We start from the raw sequence: 17,504 nt of genomic DNA, 5'->3' as shown, positions 1-17,504 counted from the left end.
TGTTCATAGGTCAAAGTGAAAAAACCTCTTAACCCTTGACGGTTTGGAGACTTTTTAACCACTTTCCCATCTTAGAAAATTGCGATTCCTATATAACGTCGGTTAACTTATGCACCGTAGTACAACTCCAACTTCATTCATGCTTCCGTCCATCGATGCAACCAGAACGAGTTTGATTTGAATAAGTGATGCCCATGGCTCTAATCCAAATATTCAATGATAATGTTTTATAGAGATAATCCATGTCGGTGGCCCCTTCCAATTCTTTTATCGTCACGGAAAAAGACGAGGCCCGAGATTCATGAGGAGCCGCCACGTGGCTAGATTCCACATGTGAAGAGCCCGGAACCGCTTCCACGGTGTATCAGACAAGTGTCCAAGTCCAACGGTCTCGCGCTTACGTCAGAAATTCCAAAATCCCTCCCACTAATAATCAACGAATATCGCAAAAAAGCGCACCTCCCCTTTTTCTTTTTATTCCCTTAAAAAATTTGTTGGCCACAAATATAACTGTCACTGCCTCTAATAACCCAATAAAATAATAATAAATTACCCAAAAAAAGCTATTATTTTAGCCTTATCCGCTATAAATATATTAAATAAATAGTTTTATCCTACTCCACCCAATCACCACCCGTCGCAGCAGCTGCAACAGAAAACCTTCCTCCCGCCGATGACCCAAGCTCCGGCGCGGCGGCTCGAATGGCGCTGAACCCCCCGGCCCCGCAGAGCCTCCGGTTCTCGCTCCGCTCCACTCCGCCGCAGCCCTCCGCCTCCGCCGCCTCCCGCCGCCTCCTCCTCTTCTCCGACCTCGCCGCCTGCTCCCGGCTCCTCCGCTGTCCTCCATGGCCGCAGCTCCGGAGGCGCAAGGCGGGGCCGTCCCCGGCGAAGTGCGTCGCCGGGTCGGCGGAGGAGGGGGGCCGGTGGAGCGACTCGGAGACGCTGGTCTCCGACGGCGACGGCGGCGACGGTAGGGTCCCCGGCGAGGACGGGGGCGGCCGGCCGTCCAGCGACTATTTTTCCATCGGGATACGAGAACCGGTTTACGAGGTAAATTCGCGCGTTGCTTGGCGTTAGCCTGGATCCCTGGAATTTCGGAGTGGATTTTTGGAAATGCGAGGAGTTGTTTTCCTCCGATTCTCCGGTTGCGACGGGATCGGTGTAATTTCCTGACTCTGTCGGTCCACAGGTGGTGGAAGTGAAGTCGAACGGGATGATATCGACTCGGAAGATCAACAGACGGCAGTTGCTGAAGTCGAGTGGTGAGTGAAATTAGATTTGGATGGCTAGCCTGCTTTATCTTCTTCTGTAATTCAGATTTTGTAGAATCAATGGCCAAAAATAGCTGTGCATTTTGATCTGATTCTATGGAAAATTCTATCTCATCGTGTCACTTGTATTCACTACTTGTTCGATTGACCCGGTCCGACTTCTCCCGATGTTGTGACTTAATTCATTGCTAAATTTGTATATTCTGTGTGTGTGTGTTTTTTTTTCCTGTCTCTAACTGCTGGTTTTACTATCAGGCCTTCGTCCGCGAGATATACGAAGTGTTGATCCATCGCTCTGGCTGATAAATTCGATGCCTTCTTTGCTGGTATGATTTTCGTGGCAGTATTAATTTCTGTTGCCTGATTGATTTATTTGATTAGTAAAGGTTGGCAGAGAAGTCGCTATAATATTTTATGTTTAAAGGCTTTGATCAATGTAGCTGTCTCTCGACAAATTATGCAATCTTTAAATGATCTGTGGCGCCATAAATATGCAATTTTATTTGGACTGCATATATTGGGTACCTGGGGAGGTCCATTGGTCCTTTGTAACTTCTCATCCCTTTCTCTTAGTTAACTGATCTTTTTATCTTCTTATTTCAGTCGAGTATGTATAACATATACTTTTCCCACTGTTTGGGAAGGAAAAATGATTCATTAAACTTAGAAAGGCTATTTCTTTCATGGTAGTATAATATTCTCTTGTGATGCCCATATGCAATAAGTGGCTCAATCGTGTATTCTTCTGCACCTTGTGCTGGGAGAGACTGATTTTTGTCTTGACAACGTTTGACCAAAGGGATAGTAAATGAGGCAGATGAGCATTGTAGTATTTGAGAGTACAAGATTAATAACTCTTTTTGCAATAAAGTATCTAGTATGCTTCCTTCACTCTGGGATTTTTTAAAGGAGTTGTGAGTATGAAGATGACAGCTCTTTCTCATATCTCAAAACTGATGATAAAAACTGTACTGTCTTGATTGTGACATGTGTAATTTCCATTTTATGTTTCTTTGGTTTTGATGATCATGTTATAGGTCCGTGAGCATGCCATTCTCCTTAATTTGGGATCATTACGGGCAATAGCAATGCCAGAACGTGTGCTCCTATTTAACTATGACAGGTAAGATGATGCTTCTTTTAGTCTACTTTACACTATTTTTTTCTCAATGAGCTAACAATTAACATCTATCATTGATCAATTACAGTAGAGGAGGAAAAGCCTTTATAGAATCATTGTTGCCTCGATTAAACCCCGACATGAATGGAGGGCACTGTATGCCTTTTGAGCTTGAGGTTAGTTCATCCTCTATTTTTCTTTATTTGCATATTTTTCTTTCTGGTAGCTTTAAGAATATTATGTTCCTTCAATTTTATCTTTTTTCAGAAGCATTTTATTCTGTGTCACAGAGACTTTGTGTACAGCCCAGTAAAATACACATACCTATTTATTCTGGGGGTGGGAATGTGAGGGGGTTTATTAGGTTGACATGTTTAGACGCGGAGGGTGGCAGATAAACCAAAGCTTTTGTTTGGGAGGGTGCCATGTTTTTCTATGTCTTGCAGAAAAACAAAATCAAATTATAAAGTCAAGAGAATAAAATGGATAGATGAAGACTATCTGTGAGCAAAATGATTCCTGATTTTGGTAATTTGACTCTTTACCACTCACATAATTTCAGCAAGAGTCGCAAGGCAAGTTTATCACCGTGTTTTTAAATCGTATGAAATAACCTCATCTTGTGCTCCTGAATAGTAGCATTTTCTGTACCTTGATTTTCTAAATAGGCCAAATTGCAACGTTCTTGTGGTTCTGTCATACCATATGATGTTTTAACACATTTTTAACCATGATGGTGCTTCCAGGTTGTTGAAGCAGCCTTGATTTCACGTATACAACGTTATGAGCAAAGACTGATGAATCTCGAACCTCGTGTGAGTTTGAGAACACAGCGCTCTTCCCTTTTCATCCAATGGAGATTGCCATAGTATTATCCCTCAACATTTTCTTAGATAGATACCTGTTCCGCTTGAAATTTTGACCCTCAGTTCACTATTCTGCTTTTGGTAGTAAAAGGCCAAAAGAGCATGCTCTACTTTGTCCTTTACAACTTAAAGCACAATACGTATTTCTTTTGGTATACACATGAAAGAGCCTGCAAACTTACACATGAAAGCTTTATAAAAAATGGGTGATTGATCAGATAGTTTTTTTCTGAGGTAGTTCTTATTGTTGGATCCCTGTTTACCTTCCCCATTCAGTTTTTGCCACTGTTGATTTTTTCATAAGTTGTATGAATTTGATTGGGTTTCTCCCAATTGTCATGGTAATTAGATTAGAGTGGCAACTTAGAGTCCAGACCTTACTAATGTCCTGACTGTGGTTGACATTCTGAAATTGGTTCAGGTTCTATCTTTGCTCGAGGTTTTACCCAACAGATTGACAGCTGATATCCTAGAGGAACTCCGTCTTAGCAAGCAGGCCTTGGTACTTGTCTACTGTGTCACTTGAAAGGTTGACCACCCTTATTGATGGAGAACTGTATGTTCTTATTTTGTGGTTGCTCCAATGATAGGTGGAACTGGGTTCGAGAGCTGGAGCTCTGAAACAGATGCTCCTTGATCTTCTGGAGGATCCTCATGAGATACGCCGCATATGTATAATGGGAAGAAATTGCATAATTACAAAAGGGAGTGATAACTTGGAATGTTCTGTTCCTCTTGAAAAACAGATAGCTGAGGGTATGGTACTGGAAGATTTTTGTATAAGCCATTAGTCTAATGTGCAAACCGTGGGTTTTACTTTTAGTGAACGAAGAGTATCTACTTACCACTCTTCTGGACTTGATTAAATATGGCAGAAGAGGAGGAAGAAATTGAGATGCTTCTGGAAAACTACCTGCAAAGGTTATTTCTTTGATCCTGAATCACTGCCGTACAAATGATTCATTTATGGCAGAGAGTGCACCTCTGTGTTTGAATATGCTCTTCTTGATTCATTTTTGTACCATAGCCCTTGGCAGTATTCACAAATGTTCAAATTATACACTATGTAACTTTGTTTGGCACCTTAAGCTGGTGTTGTACATAGTAAACTTGCAGTATCATATGCCGTGTGGCTGGCATTTAGACCAGAATCAGGGAGATCACTTAAATCTATGAGTTCTGCAGCTACTTGCTAACTAGTGTAACATTAGCAGAAAATTTTGGTTATTCACCACTGAGAAAGGAGTCATTCATGTTATAATTCTGAGGTAGTTATGGTTTCTGAATTAATCTATTTTGATCCTGATATGGCTGCTTATGAGCAGTGAAACCTGAAATTAGCATAGGATGCCAATGCTATTTTGGATGGATAAAATATAATAAAGAATTGAGTCTTTAGTTTGCCGCATAAGAGGTCTACAAATGGTTAAAGAGACTGCTCTGACAGATGACAAGAATTTTGATATCTTAATTCGGTTTGATACCTCAATTATGAGATATACGGGGTTTGGGTTGGGTGGCCTACAAAGTATGCCATTGCCCTTGGGACCAAGAATTTGGGATATCGCCAAGGTGTCACTTGAAGACACAGTTCCTTAAATCTCATCACTTATGCATTTAGGAAGGGAAACAAAAAAGTTTATCATATTAATTTAAGTTCCTGTAGGCTGTATAAGTGATTGTTCTTTTAAAGTCTCAAGGAACCCTCTTACTAACTCACACTGTTGACCAGATCTGCATGAAAAGATAAATATATTAATTCTGACAGTTTATTGCACAGCGAAATCATCAATTTGAATCATGCCTGGTTGTGTGAAAAGCCTATGTCTCTTGATGTACATGGTCATGCCAGATTTAAATGACAGCTGCAGACTGACACCTTGTTAGCTCTAATACTGGGTTATTAATTATTACATGAGTGTCACAGAAAATGGCTGACTGAATTTTCCCTGGAAGTTTGGATTAAAAGATTCATTAATGCAAGAGAGTCTTTATTGGACAGGATAAAAATAGAGAGTGCTGGTGCTATCTAGTTGTGTGTCTGGAGGATTCACTTAATTTTGTGGCTGATATTACCATTCAAATCGAAGCAGGCTAGCCTTTTAATGAGAGAACATGGCTGCTGCCCTTCTGATTTATAATTTGTGTCGGACAAATATTCGTATTTTTTTTTTCTATCAAACAGATTATGACCTTTTCAACTAGTGTAAGCAGTGCTTCTTTTGTAATCCCATGGAATCTAAGTTTTCTTGGAAATAAACTGGAACAGGAAAGTTTGTCATGATAAGCTCACCCTATTACAAGGTACCCTTAAGCAGCTTTGCTTACTGCTCACATCTACCATTGCAGATGCGAATCTTGTCATGGTCAAGCTGAAAGACTCCTTGATTCTGCCAAAGAGATGGAAGACTCTATCGCTGTCAATTTAAGGTCCGACAGATGCTTTTCTACCAGTTCGCCACTATCATTCAGTTTCTGTACTGAATTGATCACTGTATTTTTTCTTTACTTGTTTTGGTTCACTTCATCATTCTCTAGTAATACTAATATGGCAAAAATGCCAGTGATCAGTATCTCCATAATGCTTGTGAATTGTTTGAATCCACATAACATTCTTTACCATGAATTATCTGTTGGACTACCGAACATGTTATTCTCCATGTTAGATTTTGGACTAAAAGCATGCTCCACTTGAAGACTGAATGCATTGGGAAATTTCATTTTCATGTGTAGTGCAACTAAATGCGTAAAACTTGCTCTTCCTTTCACTCTTTGAGCACCACTTTTGTTGTGGTTGTATGAGTAGAAATCGGCTATGAAATTTTGACTTCTCTCTTCATCAGCTCTCGGAGGCTTGAAGTCAGTAGGGTGGAGTTACTTCTTCAGGTTGGAGCATTTTGTGTGGCGGTTGGTGCGTTGGTTGCAGGTACTTTTTCCATACAGTGTTGGACAAAATTGTTTAGAGGTGGTATTTGCAAAAAAGATAAAATAAATTATACTGTCATTAGTGATTTTCTTGTGATATTGCGTGATCTGTTGACCACACAATTGCTTAGGAAAACTTATTAAATTACGAGGGTGATATGCTGAATAGAACCAATAAGAACGTAAGAACTGTATCGAAACTTTTTCTCTTTTAGTGATAGTATCGTGGTCCCCAAGAACTCTAGTTAAATGATTGGTTTGATCTGGTAGAATGAATTTAGGCCACTTTTACTCATTCTTTAGGCTTTGATTGCATTTTGTTTTATCACATGACTGCAATTCTTTACTTCTGCTTTTCTGAGAAAAGAAAAACAGAATATCCATTTGTTTTTCTAAATTTATTTTTATTGCATATGCATCTAAGACTGGTTATTGATCCTACTGAGGATCTACCAATGGATGGGGCGCAATGGGATGATAGCTTCGTATAGCTGAAACCACTTTAGAGGATAAGACTTGTTTTATTTTTGCTGTTACTGCTTCTGCTGCCGCATGCATCTTAGATTGGTCATCGTAATCAAAGAACAAAATGTCCGATTATTGCAACGAATGAAATAGGAATTCAGTATATGACCTTTTTCAGATTATGGGAATGACAAGGCATGGATTGCTTACTTAGCCATTCCATGATGCATGTAACTGTAATCGGAGAGAACAATTTTGAATAGATTGCATGTGATAGAAGTATGTTTTTTTTTTGGGACGAATTTTATGTATGATCAAATGATGGGGTGAACTGAGGGATTCGTTAATAGTCACCAGTCATTATATAGCTTTTCGTCACTGGTCATTTTAATCCTGCTAACAGAAAGAGCTTTTCCCATGCATGCAGGTATTTTTGGTATGAATCTCAAGTCCTATCTCGAAGAACATGTGGTATGCGAAGCTGTATACCTGTTCGTTTGTGTTTTCCCTATGGTTTCACTGATTGTCCCTGGGGTATGATTGTGTTTTATTTTACCTGATGCAGTTCGCATTTTGGCTGACAACTGGCGGAATTATTTTTGGTGCTGTCGTGGCTTTCTTCCTTATGTATGCATATCTCAAGGCAAGGAAAATACTGTAACTTGGATACCAATTCTTGGTGAGTGAGAAAATTTACTCCGACTCATCTTGCATTAAAGTGGGTATGATATGTTTGGTTTCACGATAACTTGAGGTGCTCCTTGGGAGTTATGGACCCATTGAACTGATGATAACAAAATTAGTATTATCAGTCAAGTGGAGTCTCAGTCCCAAATTGGCTGATCATCCGAAGAGACCAACTAAGCATCATTAGCTTGGGCAGGTAAACGAACTCAAGATTGACATACATTCATCTCATGCTCTCGACCTAATTTAACTCACATACCCTGCATATTCTGACCTCTGATATTACTTGCAGGTCGCATGGCAGGGGAGCTCAAGATGTTGTCCTTTGTTTGTTATGAGAGAACCCACAAGCATTACAAGAAACATAGAGGAAGATCTCTTATCGAGCAGTCAGATCCTTCTACTCTGGAACTTGTTTGCGCTTTGCAGAATGCGGATCTTTAGTGATGTTCCAAAGCCTACCCAGATAATAAGTGTTTGCTGTAAGTTGGCGTGCGCGCCACAGTAACTATAAATGCGCAGTCAGATTGCTCCCGCGAATATGCTCCTAGTCGCTTGCGCTGAGCAAGGAGCTACGAGCAAGGAGCTAAGGTCATGCGATTGACGGTTGTTTCCCACTCCCATTAGTCTGTACAGATGTAGGGGACGAATGAGCCAGTCCTCATTTAGCGATCCCCGTGGGATGTAATGTGCCATTATTTAACCAGATTAATTCTGGGAATAAAACGATAGTTCTGCCGGTTTAGATGCCATGGCACAGTGATGATTTAAGCTGCAAAAGTTCAATTGAATAAATTAAATTTTTTTTTTAATCATCTTCTCTTGCTCATTCAGCAGTCAAATGCCAAGAAGTTGCATTTTAATCTCTACGGATGTCAATCTGAGGCCCGATGTCCTGTTGTGTATACAAGGATGATTATAAGCAAAAGATGCTTATTTGTGGTATCGGTTAGGTTATTTATTTTCTTTCCTTAACGTTTTGGTGATAGGGAAGTGGGCACGAGGGGTGAAGTTGCATGAACCAAGATGCTTCCGGATGAGCAATTTATTGTTGAGCGAAAACAACAGCATCTTGAGTGCAAGAACATGCCTGAAACGTAAAACCAAAATGCTTTCCAGACAGTTAAATTTCAACCAGATTGCCACTTCTGCCGACAAAAAGTACAGATGAGAAACAAATCACTCGTCGCACACGCGTCTGACAATGCCTTATATCCCAAGAATTCACCTTGTTCTCTGTTTGTCATAGAAATACGATCATATGCTTCCTCTATTTCAGATGACTTGAATGTCGCCCGGTTTGTCCTGTTAGCACAAATGTGTCTATGCTTCAGTCACTATGAATGAAGAATGAAAATGATCGATCCCTCTATCGGCGAGTACCAGGGCATGAACATGAACGGAATTGCCCCATCAAATTCCAAGTCAAAGGAATGGAAATCTCAGCCGGTTATGCACCTCCATATATAGGCTCGACACTGGCTAGCTCGGGTCTGCCCCAGGGATATGATCTTCTTCCGCGACCTTGTGCGTCGCATTGTCGATATAATATCTGAAGTAGCTGTCATTGACACTCTTAGCGGTCTTGTGTACGAGTTCATATTAGCTGCGTAGGACAGCAACTTGCGGACAATTTCGACAATGGACCGCGATTGTCACCTGCGCAAAAGATCAGATTCAACAGAGGAAAAGCTGGATGGTCAACCCTGCAAATTTGGTTTGTTGGTTCCGACCAACAAAAGAAGTTAGGCGTGTTGGTTGAGATTACGTATGGTTTTAATAATGCTCTTTGTATAACAACTAGACACTACTTCCAACGAAAGCGGCTTATCAACCCTCCAGCACATATGTATTATCTACGAGTCAAAGATCGAAGGAAACGAAAATTTGAAGTAGATTCTTTGAAACATTTGGTTGACATAATTATGGATAACAGAGGAATCCGAATTTCTAAATTGCCTAATTCCACTAGTAATGGATATAGGGAGCATTTGATTTGGTTTTAGGGTATTGGGAAAATACAAAGAACTTTAGGTAAAAGGAATTTTCCAAAATATAAATAGTAGTTGATAAATTGTAATATAAAATCACGTTGGGAAGCAACTTGACTTAAATGTTGTTTAAAAAAAAATTATACTTATAAAGGACTTTTTGTTAACATTTTTATTTTAAATTTTCGAACCTTTCTGGTGAAACTTAGTTGCCTGCAAGCCAAATTGGTTGACCATGGCGGTGCTTTGTTTTAAAATTTCCAAATCTTTAGTAATATTTCAATGCAGTCATTTCGGTTAATTTTTGTTGTAAATCATTAATGTGGCGATCCAATTATCCCCGACCGTTCTACATGACACACCGTCCACTATCAATAAAAAGAATTTCTCACAAGTAGCAAGTGAATTTAAATGAAATAAGAAAATTGACAATTCCATAAGTTAGCTAATAAATGTCAATCTTCTAACACATGGAAATCAGCTTATGTCTAGTATCCATTCCCACGTCCTTAAACTCGATTTGTGGTGGATCTCATGGTAAAAATATAGTATAGTAGCTTGCCTAGAGCCAACTCAACTCAAGCCCCTGGCGTGCCATTTCCTAAGGATGTGTTTAGTAATCATTTTATTCCTGGAACAATTTTTTATTAGAATTGATTATTTTTTATTTTATTCCTTGAACGAGTTTCTGTGTATTTGAAAGCGTTTGGTAATCGTCTAAAATTTTTATTCTCGGAATAAAAATGCATTTGGTAAAATCTCAAATTCTTTTGTGGATTAGATTTTTTTTTTTAATTTTCTAATACTTTCATTATGTTTTCTCTTTTATCTTTTTCTTTTGCCATCCTTCTTCTTCTTCTCTAGTCGGACCTCGACGATGACAATGGTTAGCTACCTCGTTGGAGCCTCGCCAAGCCAGGGCAAGGCCGATCTCCCTGCGGTTGGCGACAAGACCTGGCAAGGCTCTAACAAGGTCACTAGACCTTGCTTGGCCGGTGACTGGCAATGAGAAAGAAGAAGATAAGAGAAAAGAAAAGAGAAAAAAAAAATTGGCTTGATTTTGGAATTGTTCTTGAGAATAAAGAAACATCTTTCTACTTATTGATTTTGTTCTAAATCTATTCCAGGGAATAGATTTGTTCTTCGGAACAAAAAAGGTTACCAAGTAGATTTTTATTATTTTTTTTTGTTTTGGGAGTAAAATAATAGAATCGGTTTCTATTTAGCTAGTTAATAAGTAGACCCTAAGTGACCAAAGAAGTTGCTTGTCGCTGTTGGGGCGTTGGCGACGAATTAACGGCTCATGAAGCTGGCCTTGAGCAAGCCACATGCATCCAAACCTCATGGGCTGGACCTAAGCCAACGTCTTGGCTTCGAACAAAGTTTAGTAAATTCACGTAAGGAGTTGTAAATTCAAGATATTAGTAAGACAGATGTGTAATTGTTTTTAAAACGTACGAAAGAATCAGTGATCACTAAGTTATCAACAACGGACTAAGAAATCAGGTTTCCCAGTAATTTATTTTTTTACCAACAGTGCTTTTACATTTCTCGACTCTCATAGAAATGGAAAAATGCGTTCTTTTGAAAACAGAATAGCATGATTGTCCAATTGCATCACGTCAAAAAGACAGCTCGCTTCATCAGTTCAACTTAGCTAGACTTTATTCACAGTGGTCCCCTAGTTTAGCAGCAATCACCAATTGCCACGAGGATTTCTTAATTATGATGCACACCCTTAATCGATTCAAGCTTTCTCGATAAGTTCAGCTGCTCGTTTGGTCAAATTGATCATGTTGGATCTTACGAGTTTTGGTAATAGCACCGAGTGAACATTGAAAAAAGGGTCATCAAAATGACTCGGTACAAATGCTCTTGCTCATGGAGAATGTCATCTTGTAGAACGAGCCAAATTGGGTACCTAGATGAACATTTTTTAGAAGTCTTCGTGACTTATGTCGCAAGAAACCTCAGTACAACAGACCCCCGTTCGCAATGCGAAAACATGATATCTAGCTTTGTGTCTTCCTGCATTAGCTTAGAACAACTTTCTCGATTTCAATTCATACCTAAACAAGACTGCGGTGCCGTGATGTCATTGTCAAAGAGTCCCAGAATCGGAGTCTCATTTTGAGAAAAAGAAATGGAATATTGATTTATGACGTATGAATAAACTGTATATAAATGTCATCTACAACACTGCCTATATCACAAGCCTAACGAAGTATAAATCTACACTGACTGAATGAATAAATATGCTGATCCTCGAAATGAAGTAAACGCAAAACTATGGTACACCAGAGCAGCAAAATGGCTGCAAAAGAAGTGATCAATTGATCTCGCTCGCTGCTGCGTGAGTAAGAAATAAGCAGCATAAATATACAGTGAAGAAATGAACGCAGACCCCTTTCCTTCGATAGATGCTATAGGAATAACAGAATGCTGAGCATTAATATCATGATCAATGGTAACGATTGGTGAGGCATGCTTCTAGGTGAGCTATTATCACTCAGCTGTCCTGCATTGACGAATTCATTTGTACTGGCGTTGTTAGCTGTTGACACATTCACGGACTGTGCACCTGAAAAGTAGAGTATAAGGTCAGGTCAAGCAATGGTAAGAAAAGATATAACCCATATTCAGAATTCAAATACAAGCACGTCATGTAAAATGACCCCGTCGACAAGTTCTTCAGAGTATGGTTCTTCCGTGGTACGTGCATGCATGTCTTTAAAAGTGCAAACATATCAATCACGTGCTGTGAGACACGTCCATCTACTGAGTTCTAAGAAGTTTCAGTTTGGAAGGAAAAGGAAGATATAATTACTCGACACTAAGCATGTTTGATACCTCCTATAGAAATAAGCTAAAAGAAACAAATTAGGGTACAGTAACTAATTAAGGAATGGAAAGTAACTTACAATTGTAATTGGCCCATCCGATCCGTTGCCCAGCCAGGTCATAGATGACGATTTTGTTTTGTAGGACAAGGTCTGAAAATCGCAATATTGGCTTTATCATTAGACTGGTCCACCAGGTCGAAATCAATTACACAGTTTGATAGTCAACAAAGAGAAAGAGTTGCAAAAAAGCTACAGTAAACCTTACTTAATAACAGGGAGATAAATGAACAAGAAGAAAAGCGAGACATGAGTCATTTTCTTTCAAGACGAACAAATGTAAAGAATGCAAGGAACATGAGGAAAAAAAAAATGAAAAAGAAATCCATCAAGCGATACCATGGCTAAATAAAGAAAATCATTTCCATTTCATGTAAAATACGTAAGAAAGGCGATACTCGGGATAGCTACTCTGCTTATTCGGCACCTGTACTCAATTGAAAAGCTGTGTTTGGGAATTGACAAATTAATTGGGAAGTAGGAAAGTCGTCAGTTCATGGATTCTTATGTAGGCTTCTATTCAACAGAATGAAGCTCGAGATTTTTTAATGTGTGGCAACACGAGAACTGGCAAAATTATGATCTTCACAACCAAAGCAGAGTTTCCCTTAGTCCTGACTTTCTTCTATGAGATTGTGTTTGTCAGTCGTCATGCTGCACACTACTTTGTATCCTGAGTAATATAACTCCGCATTCTGAAACTTTTGTAGCTAATAAGTAAGAGGAAAAAAAGCTTTGAGCAGGGTTCTGTACCTCCTAGAATTGTAATATCCTGCCCCTGTACTTTTGAAATGCCAATGCACCATATTTCAGGGCTGCCCTGAAAGAAAGCAGGGAAAAAAAAAGAAAAGAATTCAGCCAGAATAAAGGGAATGAAGAAAGAGAAACAGGACAGACATGCACCTTCCAACCATATTGATGTCAAAGTGTGCTGATTTGGAAATGTAAATTTCGAGGGGGAAGCAAGTAGTAAAAACTTTCTGACACAGCAAGCACTGTTGTCTTTATCACAAGGAAACTAAATAATCAGTCAACATGTGATTCTTCAGAAATAAAAGCTCTTGGAGGTGTTTGAACCTTGGCAAACAGAAACTGCAACTTATACCGAGACTTTGATGTTTTGCTAAAGCACACTTTCCTCAATTGTGAAGAACATGTTGACATTTGCGCCGTTATAGCATATGCAAAGATACGCTAAGATCTTTGCTTGTATCGAGGTTTACTCAAGGAAAACAACTTTTTTCATCACAAAAGTAAATGGGGATGCATGAAAGGTCAAATGACTGGAGTTATTACTAGGATTTCAGTGGAATCGAAGGGGCAGACTAGCTGACCAATCCATGAACAATTAGCAATTACAACTTCATTGTGGAAAAATAGTATCAAGAAAGCATAAAAAAACTTCACAAAGCATAAGAGATATACTTCTCATCCACTTACAGATTGCTGCAGTAACATATAATCCTGAGCAGTTAATATCATGGAAGCCCCTCCCTCAAAGTTCAAGCTAACTTGAGGAAACACATCCGTGACACTAGATGTGACCAAAGACCATATATTAGTCTTACCAAAACCAATTGAAAAATTATAGAGACTTGGTAAGAAAATAAACCTGGATGTGGTGGCATAACATTCAGCTCCTTGGGTAGGAACGCTTTGAGCATTCTGAGAAACAGCATTTGCAATCTGAGCAGAAAAATTCAGTGGTTGTAGTCATTATTCTAAGTAATAGTAATCGAAATGAGTTGCCGGAGACTTCCTAACTTGGAAACTTGTTGATTCTGCTGGCATTTATTTATTTTGTGTTTGGGTGCATCCAGTTTTGTTATAAACTTAATGTTCCTTCGGAACTTACAGCGGTAACAAAAGTGTTATAAGCTCCTTCAGCAAGGTATGCCAGTGTCGTCCCTGAATCTATGATAGTCCCTTGGCTGCTTGATGTTGAAAATACTGATGAATCAATAGCCAGTTGTTGCCCGGCCACGGAAATGCTTTGCAAATTCAAATTGTAATGAGGCCTTCAACAACAGAGAACTTGGGTCAAGCGATTGCTCTATGAGCAGATGACAAAATCTTGTATATCAGCAGCTGTTAGTGGAATCAAAGCACTTGCTTGAAGATGCAACTTCTTAATAAGCTAAGAATTTTTTTTTTTTTTTGAGCATCAAATAACTTTCATGACAACCAAAGCAGCAGCAGCAACAATGGAAACACAACATGCATTTACCATAAAATGCCATTGTCCTCATTCCACACAAATGGTTCTACAAACATGAGAATAATCATCTCGTGCTGCAAATCAGTTGAAGAGAAATTTCCAAAAGACCCTGACCAATTCCGCAAATTCAATCAACTATGATGTGTTAGCCTAATTGTTTTTACCATAGTAAAAGGCCAAAGATGTCCAATAATCACAGACACAAGAAGTTGTCAGATATTATCAGTTAGACTATCTTACATATGTCCAAAGTTCATAACTCAATGTTCATCACTTCACTCAATGTTCATCACTTCATAACTCAGGTTTTGAATAATCACTAACAATTCCATGTGAGGAAAGTTTAGCTCACAAAAGCGCTAACCTAGATATATTTTACAAGTTTAAGGAAGAAAAGGGAAGAGTACATCGTGCTACGGAAATATGGTGACCAAATTTATTCCTCTTCCTTTCTTTTCACTTACTAGTGAACTTGTATGCTCTGTTTCACATAAGCTGTATAAATTACCAAAGCTATTAGAGCATAAACTGAATTATATTAACAAGGTAATGAGCAATCAGAGTTGAACCAAGAAAATGTGTAGAAATGTCAAAACATTCTTACTACAAAATGTCTAAAGACTTCAAATTTATTTTGTAATGATGGTAAAAAATTTGTTCCTATAATTTCCCTATTCTGTCGATTAGCTACATAACAGATACTGCAAGCGCTGAATTTACCAAATCCAGAAATCAACATTATTGGCTTATAGCGAACAAGTCATGAAGAACTTCCGAGATACAATCTACCGAGCTTTCATCTCGTGAATTAAAACCAAAAAAAATTGTAGAAAAAAGGATGCTTGAAAGTTGCATATAAGAAGACATACTGTGATGGGACAAGTGGACTATAGACTATATTTGGATTCACAATTTCGCCAAGGACTAATATGCCCCCGCCATTCCCGTCTCCGCTCAAACAATGTGAGAACGCTTTGGGTGCCACTCCCTGTGAAGCCAGTTGAGAAATAACGGACATACTTTGCTGCCCAAACCCAAAAATCCCGGCAACTGCCCTATCTGTTTTTGTCAATTCTCCATTTACTGATGTGCCGCACCTGTTTCATAATTCACTATATAATTGGAAATAAAAAGAAAAACAAAACGAATTCCCCAAGAAATTTGACAAGCAATAACACAATGCTGCATCTTAAATTCAGAATTACCCGAAGACAACAGAAGCTGAGGTATTAGCAGACTGAGAGTTCCCCACTACCGTGTTCAAATGCAGCTGGTCAGACACATAATAACCTGAAGCCCCACTACCGTCTCCGTATTGGAATGAGAAACCGCAAGAGTTCGTCTGTGAAGAGCAGACCGCGTCCGACGACTGAATCCCTTGGGTGCAAAGTTTGTCCGAGCAAGAGATCGTTGAAGCCGTCGTTGAGCTTGACGGATTGAATGAATTGATCTGAATCTGTAGAGACATGCTTAAAGAGTCAATGCCCAGTGGCTGCCTTTTTGCATATCGTGTATGTGAAGAGGAAGGTGTGAATTGTACTCACAGGTAGTCCACTTTTATCAGGACAACCACTGCAGGAGCTACAACTAACCCACAGAACATCACTTCCTGTGTCAATCTGTACGTAGTAATCTTTTGCAGGGTTACCCAGTTGCACTTTTGTGTAATAAAGCCTACACATAATCCACCCGAAAAAAAAAAAAAAACATCCATGATCAGTATGACCACAACAAACAAGTTACAATTCCAATCATTGCTAAGCTTAACTGAAATAAGGACCAAAAAAAAAGACAAAGGGAGAGAATTGCCGAATTCCAAATCTAGCAATGCCCAACTGAAAAACAGCGGAACACGATGAAGGAAGCGAATGCAAGCGAAACGCACCGATCGGTGGATTCATTCATTAAGGAGAAAAAAAGACAGAAACTTGCGAAGCGCACCAACAAAAGGACCACTTGTATTCCGAGAAACCGAATCAAAAAGCTGTGAACTTCACGAACAGAAAGATCGAAAATTTCGAAGAGGAAAGTTCATGAAAATACCCAACGACGTAAGGATTGTAACTGCCAGCAACTTCAAAATCAACGACCGCGGTGGAGGACTGCAGCATCCTGCCGTGCCTGGCCCTGTCCCGAGCAATGAGCTGACCCATGTCCGCGTGACCCCTCACCGGAAAAGCCCGCTCCAGCACCATCGCCGCCGGGAACCCGCCGGAAACCGCCGCCGCCGACGCCAGCGCCGCGACGGCGATCAACAACCCGGCGGCCGCCGCCGCCGCCGCCGCCGCCATGACAGTCGCCTCCCCTCTCCCTTTCTCGACGAACCCAACAACGCGAACCAATCAACGAATCTCGAGAACCCACGTTCCGGGTCGTCCAGGCGGCGAGAATTCGGATTGGGGAGCAAGAATTCAAGGCGGGCACGGCGTGGGATCTGTCAAAAGCAAAGCCCAGAAAACGTCGAAGAGAGAGAAAGAGAGAGAGAATGTGACAGGGAAACAGAAGCTTCGGCAATGTAAGATGGCGGCCTCGCTCCGACTCGGGCCACATTTATTTATACAATTCGTTTCATTTGATGTTTGTCACGCAAGCTCTCGCTCTCTCCCCCTCTCTCTCTCTCTCTATCTCCATATCTCTTTCTGATCTTTCCTCGAAGTCTTCTCCCCTCCCTTCCACGTTCCTCCTTGGTCAGCCACCCACGCGCTCGCACGCGTTCCCCGCCCCCGCCCCACGCGCTCTGCTTCGCCAACTCTGACACGCCGCGGAACCTTAAAAAAACCACCAAAAAAAAAAAAAAAAAAAACAACGGAGAAACCTCGGTTGTTGTTGTCCGATAGGGTAATCTACTAATCGCGATCATATAAATATTTTGTACGGATAATTCCATGTATAGTCTTAGTCATATGGGTAAAAGTTGATTCCTCATCTTTATTTTAACATGTAATGTGATCATTAAATTTTTAATTAATTCAAAGTATATGCATGAATTTTTGGTACATGTTCATTGACTAAATTGTATATCTACTAAAAATTCAAAAATCGCATTGAATAATTTAAAATT

At 39.8% G+C, this 17,504-nt stretch overlaps 2 protein-coding genes across 3 annotated transcripts; one reads left to right on the top strand and one right to left on the bottom strand.

The window, feature by feature from the left end:
- The first annotated feature begins 629 nt into the window (after window positions 1–629).
- Window positions 630–8,149, top strand: LOC104421246 (magnesium transporter MRS2-A, chloroplastic). Of its 2 annotated transcripts, XM_010033135.3 has the most exons (14): window positions 630–1,050; window positions 1,190–1,262; window positions 1,527–1,597; window positions 2,309–2,394; window positions 2,480–2,567; window positions 3,138–3,206; window positions 3,679–3,759; window positions 3,848–4,013; window positions 4,133–4,178; window positions 5,607–5,687; window positions 6,101–6,183; window positions 7,075–7,118; window positions 7,213–7,326; window positions 7,627–8,149. In XM_010033135.3, exons 1-13 carry the CDS (start codon window positions 703–705, stop codon window positions 7,306–7,308), a joined length of 1,332 nt encoding a protein of 443 aa, XP_010031437.2. In that variant the 5' UTR covers window positions 630–702; the 3' UTR covers window positions 7,309–7,326; window positions 7,627–8,149. The 2 variants fall into 2 exon arrangements, with proteins under 2 accessions (XP_010031437.2, XP_039159907.1); XM_039303973.1 differs by lacking the exon at window positions 3,138–3,206.
- Window positions 8,150–11,453: 3,304 nt separating this feature from the next.
- On the bottom strand, window positions 11,454–17,058 carry LOC104421245 (aspartic proteinase 39). The gene is made up of 10 exons (XM_010033134.3): window positions 16,487–17,058; window positions 15,988–16,117; window positions 15,649–15,899; window positions 15,313–15,540; window positions 14,081–14,243; window positions 13,838–13,911; window positions 13,666–13,759; window positions 12,979–13,045; window positions 12,247–12,318; window positions 11,454–11,906 (listed from the first exon to the last, which is right to left on the bottom strand). The coding sequence occupies exons 1-10, from the start codon at window positions 16,732–16,734 to the stop codon at window positions 11,749–11,751; spliced, it is 1,485 nt and encodes a 494-aa protein (XP_010031436.2). The 5' UTR covers window positions 16,735–17,058; the 3' UTR covers window positions 11,454–11,748.
- Window positions 17,059–17,504: the final 446 nt, after the last annotated feature.

The sequence above is a fragment of the Eucalyptus grandis genome, chromosome 10 (genome assembly GCF_016545825.1).
Source record: "Eucalyptus grandis isolate ANBG69807.140 chromosome 10, ASM1654582v1, whole genome shotgun sequence".
In the NCBI taxonomy this organism is placed as follows: Eukaryota; Viridiplantae; Streptophyta; class Magnoliopsida; order Myrtales; family Myrtaceae; genus Eucalyptus; species Eucalyptus grandis.
The sequence above is the reverse complement of the archived record's forward strand: the minus strand, read 5'-3'. Positions and strand labels throughout refer to the sequence as shown.